The sequence below is a fragment of the Lutjanus erythropterus genome, chromosome 10 (assembly GCF_056507025.1).
Source record: "Lutjanus erythropterus isolate fLutEry1 chromosome 10, fLutEry1.hap2, whole genome shotgun sequence".
Lineage (NCBI taxonomy): Eukaryota > Metazoa > Chordata > Actinopteri > Lutjaniformes > Lutjanidae > Lutjanus > Lutjanus erythropterus.
Window position 1 is genome coordinate 12,060,003 of NC_139326.1, and position 13,334 is coordinate 12,073,336.

The window sequence follows — 13,334 nt, forward strand, 5'->3', positions numbered from 1 at the left end:
CAGGATCCATGATAGCACACATGGTAGCTGTGGCTCAGTCCCATATTAAAGGCTCTTTCTAAGCAGGTTTAAAGAGTGTAGTGAGTTTACACTGCTGGGGCTGTACTACAGAAACTCAGAAACTATCTCACTGTGCTTAACAATTTTGTAATTGTTGCTTTTTTGTCATGGTAACATGACACCGAAACACTGGAGCACAAACACCAACGGGCACCGAACATCAACAGATGAGTTAGAGGTGTTTGTCTCATCTGTAGAGAAATGTTCTTTTTGGGAAAATTTCAACAATTCTAACTTGGGAGATTTTAAAAAAGAGTGGGATAAAAACATCAGACACAGTCTCTGCTGTATTTGACATTAACTGTGTAAAAGCAGTAAAAGAGGAGCTGTACAGACAAGTTAGCTGACACTGTGTTAGATAGTTAGTCAGTTAACCACTACTACAGGTGGAAAAGTTAGTTATCCTAAAGTAAGGAGAGTCCATTTTAGATTTTATGACATTAGAATGCTTTAAGATCTGCAGGTTTCCGTAGTCCAGGCCCTGGAGTATTCAGTATGCAGTTAGTACTAAGTATGGAATTGGGACCAGAGGGTATCAAGATCATTAGCATGATCTCAGACGTATGAAAATGAAAATTTGAATATGTTTAACTTACTTTGAATAATGTTTGTCACCTACAACCAGTAGTGTTAGCATGAAGCATCAGTTGTAACAGTAAGCTGGGGACACATGGATGATTTTGGTGTCTGTATCTTTATCACTGAACAGGTCAAATTAGGTAAAAAAAGTGTGATTTCCTGAAATCTCTTTTTAAAATCTAATCCCCAATCAAAAATTTTGTCACGGCAACACAGAAGCAGGTAAACAACACACCACGAAGCAGTCTCAGAAATGTTTTGTGCCTTGGCGCTTTCACTCTGAGTCGCTCTCAACATCACAAAAACAGCTGAACGGGCTGCAGACAAGCAGACTGCCACAAACTTCACGTAAAGTGCAAACTGACACGGTTTTCCCCTCACGGCGTCAGACCGGCTGAAGCTCCAGGAAGACCAGCGAGACAGAAGACGAGACGATCCACAGGTCAACGCGTCGCCTCTCACGCTTTTAATGGCTCTCGATCACCACAGGCTCGTACCCGCCTGCAGACACCCTGCATGGACGCAGACACACAGGGACAAGAGTCAGAATGTTTGTGTGAACTGGATGGATAGTAAAGCTGTGTCTAAGTCATTTACATATTCATGAAGTCAATTTTATTTATATAGCCCAAAATTACAAATAACAAATCTGCCTCGAAGGACTTTACAATCTGCACAGCATATCTACCCTCAACACACAAAAAGAATCATATGCAGCAGACAACAGTGCGTCAGATGATGAAATCAAACACTATGCAGGTCACATGCATTTCTCTGTTGCTCTATTTTTAGGTAGCACTGGCAGATAATTTGAGTCAGCTGTATAACACTTGAATGAGACTGAGTCATACTAAACAGTGGTCTGTATCATCAATAGTGATTGATTTTCAGATGCAGTCTCAAAGACACGGCAGCTCTGCAGGCAGACACTGTGTCACTGGTTAAATGTCAGAGTCAAAGAATCGAAAAGGGCCATTTTTTTGTTCAGTTATGTTTTGTTTTTTGTTTTTGGCAGTAACTGTCTTAAATACTGTCCTGATTATGCTTGGCTTTTGAGCCATGTCATCATGGGTAGTAAAATTTGAGAACAAAGATAAGACAACACTAACAAGCAGCTCCCACGAATCTTAGCCCTGAGTGTGTTAGAAACCTTTTAAAATGAAATGAAGGGGAAAAGCTCATGGAAGTAGGCAATGCAAGAGAAATTTATTTAAATAGTGCAATTCATACTCAAAGTGCTTTACAAAATACATAAGCATAAGCACAAAAATTTATAAAAATAATAAAAGCAAGCAAGCAAAGGGAAATCGCATGCACCCCGAATAAAAACAAAATAAGCTAAAATGAATTTGATTTATAAGAAAATTAATTAAAAAGCAATGGTAAACAGGTAGGTCTTGAGTGCAGACTTGAAAGTAGTCAGCATTGTTTCAAGTCTTGGTTCTTCTGGCAGTTTCTTCCACACTTGAGCCATGTTTAGTTTTGACTCTGGGAACAACCAGTAATCCAAACCCAGCCGACCTGAGAGGTCTGCAAGGTTCGTACTGGGTCAGGAGCTCTGATGCAGATCTTTGACCTAAACCGTACAGTGATCTCTTATAGTAGAGGCGGACTTGACTGGTGGACTGAAAAAGGGCTCTTCTGTATTCTCAGTAGGGCTGGATATTGTTTTGAAATAGTTTAAAACCAGTGACAAACAGGACAAACGCCCAGATACATGCCGGAATCTGACCAAGCATGTGATGGGCATATGTGGGTCCCTACTGTTGTTCTCTCTAAGCTAGTTTACTCTGAATTCAGTGCAGAAATGTTTCTATAACTGGAACTCAGATTTTTCAGAAATTCAAGTGAAAGTACCAGAAGGAAAAGAGGAAGAGAGAGCAACACAGAGACAGTGGGTGAGTGGAGAAACAACGGGAGGAGGAAGTGGCAGAAAGTCAGAGTCAGGCTTCTTACCTGTTTCCAAGCCTGATGCCGCTGAGCGCAGTGGTTCCATCTCTGCTGACGAACAGACGCAGGTTGCTGTCTGAAAGCCAGAAACACAATAACCCAGTTAGCAGCTGCTGAGAGAAGCCAGAAGGCATCAACGTGTAGAGAATAAAAGGTGATAAAACACAGAGCTGTTAACTGAAGGAGAGCTCGGTCCAAACATGGTGCAGTTAGTTACAGATGCTGTGTTAACAGCTTTTACACTTAAATAATATGCTGTCACATCCACTGTAAAACCTTCACATGGAGAGATTCACTGTAAACAAATGAGACCCTGTTGAAGAGTTATAGCCTCTGTGTAACACAGATGATATCATCACTGCTGGTGTTTCTCAAGATTAAGACTACATTTCCAATAAACCACGCCTTCCAACATGTTCCTCTGCCAGAAACATCATGCAGCACCACTTCACACAACATCAAGGGTGTGCTGACTCACAAACCTAGCATGTAGCTTGTTTGACAGCAAACACTGTGAAAAAACGTCCGACGTGGACGGACACGTCGACAGGTCACACAAACTAGTTCTTATCGAGCATAACCCAACCCTTAGAGAGAGCCCGACTAGGAACAAACAAAGCTGCCTTTTGTCATTTGAATATAAGTATTTTTTTTATATCTCTGTCCCCACAGGAACCCTATTTCTCTTACAAATATAAATCACAGCCCAGGTTAATCTTAAAATACTGATGTTATTACAGTGTATCAACATCTTTAACGTGAATACAGAGTCATTTGTTACTGACATGATCAAAGTCTCGGTTTTCAGTGTTTTACTCCACTCCACCACATAGGTAGACAAAATAACCAATAAAATAATATAGATCTTAGCAGTAAAATTCATAAAGTCATCTATGTTTAAAGGAATTGGCTTGTTTCCTCCTTGCATAATGTGAGTCCACACAACTTGCACTAAACCCTTCTGTATTTTTTCTATATTTGTGCTTGTTCTTGTTTTAAGCTATGAAGCAATCACTATTTAGGTTATACATCGCATGTTTGCAACTCACAAGAAACATCACATAGACACAAAAGGTTGATATGGAGCTACACTATGTAATTTTATTATTCTGTACTGATGTACTGATGTACTGTGCACTCCCACTGTACCTTCAGTGTTGTTGATGTCAGCAAAATTCTGGCTTTGGACAATTTTCTCCACAATGTCATCAGCATCGATGCGAGTGTCGTCTACCCAAGAAGGGTGATTCTCCACAGAGTCCTGCTTCCTCCTGAAATACAATGAGTAAAAAAGGAAAAGTAGAAAGTTATAGTCAGATTGTTATACCTTTCTTGTTTCTGTGTTATCTTATACATCTAAAATCTATGTAAAGCATCATGAGTGTAAATCCTGGAAATCCCATGACCAGAGCGCTGATGAAAGACTTTCCTGTACGGTATCTGTACCTGGGAGGCCTGTTTGGAGGTAAGACAGGTCGCGGGGGTCGAGGGGGTCTTTCTGGACGTCCAGCGTCCTTGTCCCCCTCTGTAGGTGTCTCAGCAGTGAAGCCCAGACCCCCGGAAGTGCTGCTTCCGGTCGAGGTGTTCCTGCGATGCGTGAGGTCTGACAGGCTGGAGGAGCAGGAGTGCTCAGTGCTGTAGCCTGCAGGACGGCGGGGAGACGGGAAAATAAAGCGATTAATTCCTTATTTTTGAAAGACACTTTTCTGGATTTTTAAAAGATCTCACATTGAGGGCTAAGTGAAACTGTTCATACCTGAGATTTTGCTGTGCTGGCTGGCGTAGCTGGAGTTACGAGAGTGACCAGACTGGAAAGCTTCTGCAGGACTGGGCTGGTTCGCTTCTGATTCTTCGAGGAGACCTGAAAGCATCAAAAACACAACGGTTAAAACCTCATATTTATTTATTATGAGTCAATATTCTTCTGCAGGATCAGACATCAAACAGTCTTTGTTTACGTTGATGGCAGCCATTTCTGACTCACAGGAGCTTTCATTTATAACCATGTGCTGTATGTTCTTGTAAGAGTTGGCAGGTTTTCACTCGCACCGATCAGTCAAAGTAACTGATTTTGTAAATTAACCTTTGTTTGTTATGAAACCTTGAATACTGTTAGACACTGACGGCCCGTGGCACTTTGCACTTTCTATTGTGTGGAAAAGGTGTTTTGGACCGATTCCTGAACCAAACACTTTGGTGCTGTGAACAACCTCAGCCTTTAAAGTTTTCCATGTTGGAACAAAAAGAGGTTTCATTTTTCATTTTAATTCAAACTGAACAAATCCTAAACATTGCCAGCAAGTTTTCCAGGCAAGGAAAATCTTCTCAAAAAAGTTTTTTTTAGAACTTCTTCCAAGAAGTTTTGGCTCAAAATGAAACACATCTGCTTCAAGGCAGACTGGAGTCCAGTCTCAATGACTGTCCAATATTTATCTCATGTTTTTTCTACATCCATTTACAGTGTATCAATGTTTCATATCAGTTATAAGTTAGTTGTATAAGTTGTTAATAAGGCAAATCGGACATTATTTGATCTGTTCTCAGTCTTAATCCCACTCGACCTCAAACTTCACTGTGCCTGTAAAAAGGGCTGGGATTCACCATCATTTTATTGATTCTCAATCCAGCAGCACATCTGCTTATAAAATCCAAATCCTTTTGAATCCCTCATCAAATCCATTCATCCATTACACCTAAAAAACAAACATTCAAATACTCATTAGTAAGTACTAGTAAATACTACTCTTTGCATTACAAGCATTACTCTTTCTTAAGAAAATTAAAAAAAAAAAGGGGGGGGGGGGTTGGGCAGATTAAAAATATTAGATTTAATAACCTCAAAGCTGATTTCTTACAACACAAAACACAAAAATCCCTGCTGTTTGTGAACTTAAGCATAAGAAAAGCTTTGCAATATTTTATATGTGACTGATATATTTGCTTACTGGGCATTAACTGATTTTTATTTTCTTCACAGTCAGAAATCTGTCAATCTTCTGTCTAAATAAATACTGCAATCCTTGATACACTTGCAAGCATCCAAGATACTTATTTGGTTATTGTTCCCTTGTGAAAAAAAATATTTCAAGCTCCACATTTTCGCCTAGCCATGTGTTCTGCCTTGCATTGGCACATCAGCAGGGGGCCGCCCCTCAGTTTGAGAACCACTGGCTTAAGGAAACTGGGTATTTTGCAAGCTTGGAACCTGATCTAAAATGAAACCTAATCTCAGATGGTAACCCTGACTAAAAAGAGTCCTTTTCAAGTACTGACTAAAAGTCTCTGTGATGAGACATGAGTTGTACCTGAGCTGATGATTGAGGGTCGAGGCTTGGCGGCTCGACCCAGAGAAACCCCTCCAGCCGGCCCGGGCTCGGCTGTTCCCTCCCCCTTACAGTCCAGCTGCAGGGTGTGTTCCCGTCCGGGGATGGAGATGGACTTTGCTGTGCTGGGAGGCCTGCAGGAAAAAAAAACAGCACTTATCAGTCTGGAACAGATTAAACGAGCACAGAGCTGCAGTTCTGCTTAACTTGGCACGCTCAGATAAGATTAATTTTATTGACCACGGGGAAACTGAGTCACTGCAGCAACAAAAGGACCAGAAACACAATTATTAGTGTTTCAGAAACCAGTTAAAAGCTTAAATATGTGCAGAAAATCCCAGGAGAATGATAAATACCTGTGGAGACACATAACACAGAAGTCCTTCAACAAATATGCCAACTTGTTTTGACAAATAGTTAAAAATGTTAAGTGGCTTGGAGCACACTAATGGTATGAGGCAATATGGTTTGCCTTTTTGTAATTTGTTTCATAAAATGGAAGGAATTCTCACTGTAATCACTACTGAACTTAGTAGATATATACAGAGTTGAAAAATATCTGCAGTTTATCCTGGAGGAAATGTATAGTTTGCTTTAGATTTACTAGTTTTATGTCCAGAAATTCAGTGTTTTAAACTTTAACACTGCTAAAAGACAGAGGCAAGGTGACAAAATACCACAACTCAGAAACACAAAAGAGAAAAAGGTCCACAAAACTCAAGAGCATGATGCCAAGTTTAACAACGAGTGAGACTCAAAAGCCTCAGTAAAGGTATAAAAACATAATTTATGTTTATAATGGTTTCTACACATTTAGACTGATGTGATTACGCAAGTGTTTCTACTATAACTGTATTTTTTAATGCCTGTCCACTCCGGGGCACACACACACACAGAGTCGAACAGAGACCAGTCTATTAAAGATAACTAATTACTGCAGTTGACGATAACTTGTTATGTTACCGCGAGTGCAATAAAAGTTTCCCAGTCAGAGTAGTTCATTAATGTAATCCACCTAAAACCAAAGATGGGCAGGCATCAAGTCAAAAATATTCCCTCCTGCTCATCTTCTGTTTGCCTCCACCATTGCTACTGGTGCAGAAATCACAGACAATGTAAGTTGTAATATAACTGCTATAGGGTTCATGTAGCACAGTAACTAGATTTTCTCTCTGATGTTGCATGCAGATCTCAATTTGCAGTCTTTAAATGTTTAAATGCCAGCTATCAGTAACAACAAATATTGCAAAATATGTCTCATTAAACTGTTTGTTCAGGCCCACGTGTTCTGTACTAATGTAATTAATTGGATTAATTACAAAACAGAGCAGCCAATTCAGTGGAAACACTGTTAACCATTAAACCTAATTACAGTATTTAGAAATCATCTGACTCTCAGAATTTTGAACTACTCACGTTTTAAAACACGGATCTCCAGACAGAAGGGTCATCCCGATGATCACCTTTAAAAAACATAAAAACACATTTTACCTCACAATATAACAGCTGTTTTACTGCCATGCCAAGAAGTGCTGTAAAAAGAGATTAATTAGATTTCTCATTTTGTCACACTTATCTCTGGTTTAACACTAACAAAATTATCAAACATTTTTGTTGCCTTTTCCCTCTGGAGTGCATGTTCTTTCTCTTTTCCTGCACACCTGACTGCCTTCCTGCGCAGCAGTCAATCAGCATACCGTAAATCAAAGCAGTTTTTCCGTCCTAATCACAGGGGGATAATCAGAACCTGAACATTATCACCAATCAGCCCAGCTCAGTTCCAAAAATCTCTGTCCTACATTTTTTTACCCAGTAATAACAATGAAGATGTTTCAACAGTCTGTTGGCTGCTTAAGCAATAATAAAAATTAACTGGAGAAGTTGGGAGTAAATTCCCAGAAAGCTCACTGACGTATGAGTTACGCACAGCAGCACAGCATGAAGTCTTCCAGAAGACTGAGATGACAAATCTACTCATGACTGTCTTGGCTCTTGGTTGCACAGAGCAGTTTGTGCTCACGGCCTCTGGGAGGAGCTGAAGTTCCAGAAGTTCTCAGTGAATAAACCAGAACCTCCTTGACCCACAGAGACATTTAAGTGCCTCAGCTGAGAGTGAAACTAGCAGCTTTGTATTAAGGATGGATTATGGATAAATAGTGATTTTTTTCCGGGTCTGCAAATTAACAGCAATATTTTGCTCTAGAAAATGCCAGGAAGTTGTGAAAATGACCATCACAATATCCTGAAGCCTAAAATTAGGTCCTCAGATTGCTCCAAAATCAAAATATATTCAGGTTACTACCTCATGAGACAAAGAGATGCAGCAAATCCTCAAAAATGAGAAGCTGGAACTTACAAATACAAACTATCAATTAATTTTGTAGATTGATTTATTATTAAGTAGACTAATTGTTTTGATTTATATCACAATACATCCTAATAGTTGGATCCTGAGTGGACTTTGTCTGCACAGTATGAACAGTTCTGTTTACAAAAATGTTTGCAAGAGCCATTTATCATCTATGAATAAAACAAGTAGATAAAATTAAAACAAACAGGAGGACAAAAGACAACACAAAGATGAGGCTGGCTGTTAGAAGACGTAACATGTCTCTTTGTGATTATAAATCTGGGTTTTGTTTTGGCCTGTTGGTCTGACACAAGAACACATTTGTTAGTTTCTCTGACAATTTTCACTATCTTTTATAAATGGAACAATTACTCAATGAAATAATCTGCAGATTACCCAGTAATAAAAACAATTATAAGTTGCAGTTCCTTTTTACATTTACAGGTTTTTATTATCTGCTTTCATTATGAACTGTGGTTGAAAATTCTTTTCATTACAGGGTAACAGATTTAAAATGAACTAATCAATGAATTAATCAGCATGATTTGTGTTCAGTGCAGCAGCTGAGGAAAGAGTTCAGTATTTAAGAGCTCTAGCTTCACCTTCAATGTTAAAGATATCCAAAAATGTCCCTATGCTGTTGTTTTAAAGCATGCAAATCATAAAAAGGTTAAAAGAAAATCCAAATCCTCTAGGAAGCTGATTGAACTAGAGCTAAAATAATAATGATTATTTTCCATTATTGATTAACCTGCCTGTTATCTTCTCAATTTGGTCAATAAGTGATGATCTTAAAAGTTTGTTTTGTCTAACCATCTGTCCCAAACCCCAAAATAATCATTTTTCTATCACTTGAGACAAAGAAAAGCAGGAAAGAAAGAAAGCCAGGGAACACTCCGCAATTTGCTGCAATTATATATATAAAAAAAAAAATCTGATCTACTATCTCTAGACTGACAAACTGATCAACAACTCATTTCAGCTCTAAATGAAACTACAGACATATATCAAAATGAATTAAAACATGTTTTCATTTTGACAGAAAAATGTGACAAATGATCCTCTATCTCTATCCACTCTGCCTGAGTGGAAGCAATCAATGAAAAGGTCAAATGTCAAAGGTCAAAGTGTCTGAGTTAATAATCAAGCTTGCTTCAGGCATTATAAGATTTATGACACATTAATATTCTTGTTTGCATGATGAGGGCACAACTTCAAAAAATAAAATCCCTAATTATTCTCTTTTTGTTCCTGTGATCTTAACATTGGTCTTAACTGACATATTTGACAAATCATTCACAGAGTTTATTTTTCTTTTCACATCAGTTTTCCTTTTTCCCCCTCATTCATATTTTTGGTCACTGAACGTCTCCTTGCCTTCAGTATGGAGTTGTCCTGCCGTGTGTTCTTGGTGTCGTACCCCTCCAGCAGACAGCAGCGCACGGTGGAGCCAGAACCCGCAAACTCCGCCATGTTGAGGTCTGTGAAGCCCAGCTGAGGGTGAGGAGGAGAAGAAGAGTTAATTCTACATTCACTAATGGAGGGGTTCACCAGTCCTTATTTTTGGCAAGTGTTTACAACAGAGAGATTTCTGTGATAACCATTATTTAACACACCAGGCAATTTCACATCGTTAACGTCACGAGCTTCTGAAGTTTTTCTCTATGACAGAGTGCAAAAACCACACGTCAGTCTTAACAGACATCAAACCAACGTGAGAGTGAGTTTAAAGGAGCTTTGATGAAGGAATCAGCTTTCACACGTAGGCAATTACATTTTAGCATTATTACCTGCTAACAGTTAGCAGATAATAATGTTCAGCTCTACATCGACTGAGCAGGTGTGCAGTTAGTACATCCTGTTATGATGGCTTAATTTGTGAAAGTCTCTGTGACCTCAATTATGTCCCATTTACAGGACTAGTAATGTTACTATATAGTGAAGAAAAAACACTGCCATTAATTATGTCATTGACATTTTTTGTCTATTGGACACAGCTTCTTCTTCTTCTCCTGGAGCGAAAACAGCTGATCGGTCATGTGCGCCAAATGTTCGCTACACCAGAACCTTTTTCATCCATGTTTCCATCTCACATTAATTCTAACATTAATCTAACATTAATTAACTCTTTAGCGAAAAAGGCAAAAAACACCTCAAACTCTCATAAAAACACTGTACGAATTTGAGGCCCAAACTCTGTTGCTTCCATCGACCTTTTCTAACACGATACATGAAAATGGGTTCAAGAATACACCAATGGGGACACAGCTAGTGACAGAGTGGGCCACTTTCTCCAGAAAAGTCCCCTCACTCAGAGCAGCAGGGCGTTGATCACCTCACGGCGGGTGATAATGAGGCGTGATCTCAATTAGGAAGGAAGGAAGGCCAGAACAAGACTAATGTCGGCCTCCCATTTGTGAACTCCTCAAAGTCTAGGCACACCAAACTGGTGAAACTGCCCTTTTCACACCTGATTAGTCATTACTACTAGAAAGGTGGTATAACAGGGAGGTCTGCTGTTGCACTGTGCAATTTGTTTGTGAGTTCACAACATTTTAAAATTAAACTGAAGGAACTTTTAACAGCCTGTCAATCATGTAGTCCAGGCCAATCAACCTCTTGACCTCTTCACAATCAAATGTATGGTGTCGTCAGCTTTCTGTTTCTAAAATATGACCTCAGCGAGTTTAATTTGAAGGCACTCTTGCTTTCTTTTAGTGAAAAGTCATCATGGTCCGAGTACTTGCTGTACATTTAGAAAACCCTGACCTATACTTGGTCAACAGGGATTTCTACACAGCCACAGATTACACTGATAAGGACTCTGTCTGTCTACATGACCTTTATCTAACAAACCTCACATCTTCTTGCCATGTTGAAACTGCCTTTGTCTGAGCTGCATTCTTAGTGTTATTTTAAATTAACTGTGCAGCTCTCTCAAGCTAAAGGTTCCCATTCTTCATTCTCCAGGTTTCCCTTTCTTTAGGGAGCTTCTGTTTTCATAGGTGTGTATTTAAGGAAGCCAACTTCTAAGGAGGGAAGCCGGGTATATTTAACCAAAGGAAATCTAAATGGAGAACGTGTAAAAACAGAGGAAGCAGTTCCTGTCAGGCAACAACGGCCACGGATCAACAAAACTTTGTCTTCATGGGGGGTTTGACCTTGTAATTTTATTCACGAGACGTGACTCATTTGTCGGGATCTCGATCAGTTACAGTTTGAAAGGTGTTGGCAGGATGTTTTGCGGATTCCCGGCAAATGTGACTGTAAAGAGGACAAGTTTTTGATTTATGGTCACGCCCTGCAAGTGGCATGCTCGTCAAAGTGCTGTGAGAAATGCTAATATTTACACAATGTGGCATTTAAGTTTACAGTGGCTGACACAAGCTCATCTGTAACTGTTCCTATGTGTTTACGAACGTGAGAGGTGAGGCGGCCGAGACGGAGACACAAGCGCTTACCTTCGTATATGCTTTTCCTCCTTTGAGTTCCTGCAAGGAAAACAGGAAGACAGTTATGAACCCAGTGATCCAACTTATCCAACTTTATATTACAGAGACCTCCAATTACAGGGCTCCAACGACAGAGCTGAAATTACAGACTGAGACCAGACTCACGGTTCTCAGAGCATGGCACCAAGGCGGCGTTCACATGGGAGATCTACCATCAAGTCTGCACTGAAATATCCTGGATACATTTTTCTCAAAATGTCTCCAAACCTCCAGTCTGTACATTTTTGGAGGTTAATCAAGTTTGTTAGTGGATGCAGTTCTGCAGGACTGAGTATCGTTTAAAACATTTGACATCAGTACTAAAATTATATTTATTTTAATACCTTACCTTTAAACTGGGCAAATTTATTTTAAAAGTTTTTTTTTTCTTGACCTAAGATAGACAGTTTAAAAACAAACTTTTAGCAGCCATATTTTAATGTGAAGCAGGTCTGAACCATAGACTGTATAATCAATAGCAGACTATTGTCTGTGACACCACACAAAGGTCTAAAGAGTCGTTGTAAAAGCGGCGCCAACTCAGTAGTATCTGAGTCTACCTAACGCCCAGCTAATCCAAAACTGGGCAAAGTGGTGGAGGATGGGTGGAGCTGAGGCTGTTACATGTGGCTAGCCACATGTAAGAGCACCCACCTGTAACTCAAAGCAGACAGGCCCTTAATTATGCATAACTTCAAGCCTCAACGGGTGAGTTCAGTCCGCTTACACTTGTCATTAACAGGGAAATTATCTGTTTATTTCTGCTGTAAAACTGGATATTTCAATGTGGAGGCAGTATCAAATAGCTACTCGAGGAACTGCAGTTTTAAGCACTTCTGCATTGGCGTCATTTCTCAATAACCGAGGTTGCCGCTTGGTCCGAATTACAAGGTTAAATATAATTAAATTTAATTTAATTAAAATTAATCTAGACAGCTAAAACTGTATCACTTTTCATTCAAATATTTATCACATTCCTACCAAATTAAAACAGGACACAGGCATCTAGAAAAACATGCAGTCCAGTACAGTTGAAAAGGTGCAGAAGACAAACCCAAAATATCCGGACTGTTACTGCTGCACTACTGAATTGATTATACACTCTCGGTAGAAGCCTGCTCCCGGTTATTTACGACATGGAGGATGATGTTGAACCGGGCGGGGTATACTACTCCAAACCACATGCCGTCCTTTAAGAGCACAGCGGTGCATAGCTTCTTTGCAACAGCTGCACTGATTTCCTCAACAACAATGATACGGTTTCATCAATAACAGATGAAGCACCAAGGATTCAAGGGTCTCTCAGTAATCACTCTTTGATACTCCTTGTCACAAAAGAAAATAATAACGACATGCAAGTATACAACTGCATAACTGAATGTTTTGACTCAACAGAAGTGTAGTTTTCTATTATATTTGGTTAAAAGCTTTAAGGCATTGTATTGATCTGTTTCCCCTTTTTAGTATATTAGTTTCAGATGTGTCCATCATTGAAGATATATATAATTATATTTTGAATGGTTGGCATCTAAAATTCAACTCTGACTAGTTATATAAGGAACAGTAGATCTCAAATATAAT

General features: G+C 39.4%; 1 protein-coding gene across 1 annotated transcript in view; it reads right to left on the reverse strand.

The window, feature by feature from the left end:
* Positions 1 to 808: 808 nt before the first annotated feature.
* eeig1a (estrogen-induced osteoclastogenesis regulator 1a) overlaps positions 809 to 13,334 on the reverse strand; it is a 33,374-nt gene continuing 20,848 nt past the window's right edge. The window contains exons 4-12 of the mRNA XM_084728207.1: positions 11,724 to 11,753; positions 9,640 to 9,756; positions 7,329 to 7,375; positions 5,895 to 6,046; positions 4,346 to 4,450; positions 4,036 to 4,231; positions 3,739 to 3,860; positions 2,596 to 2,665; positions 809 to 1,151 (exon numbers count right to left, since the gene is read on the reverse strand). Coding sequence (XP_084584333.1) covers positions 1,106 to 1,151; positions 2,596 to 2,665; positions 3,739 to 3,860; positions 4,036 to 4,231; positions 4,346 to 4,450; positions 5,895 to 6,046; positions 7,329 to 7,375; positions 9,640 to 9,756; positions 11,724 to 11,753 — 885 coding nt within the window. The 3' untranslated portion in view covers positions 809 to 1,105. The remainder of the gene's footprint in view (positions 1,152 to 2,595; positions 2,666 to 3,738; positions 3,861 to 4,035; positions 4,232 to 4,345; positions 4,451 to 5,894; positions 6,047 to 7,328; positions 7,376 to 9,639; positions 9,757 to 11,723; positions 11,754 to 13,334) is intronic.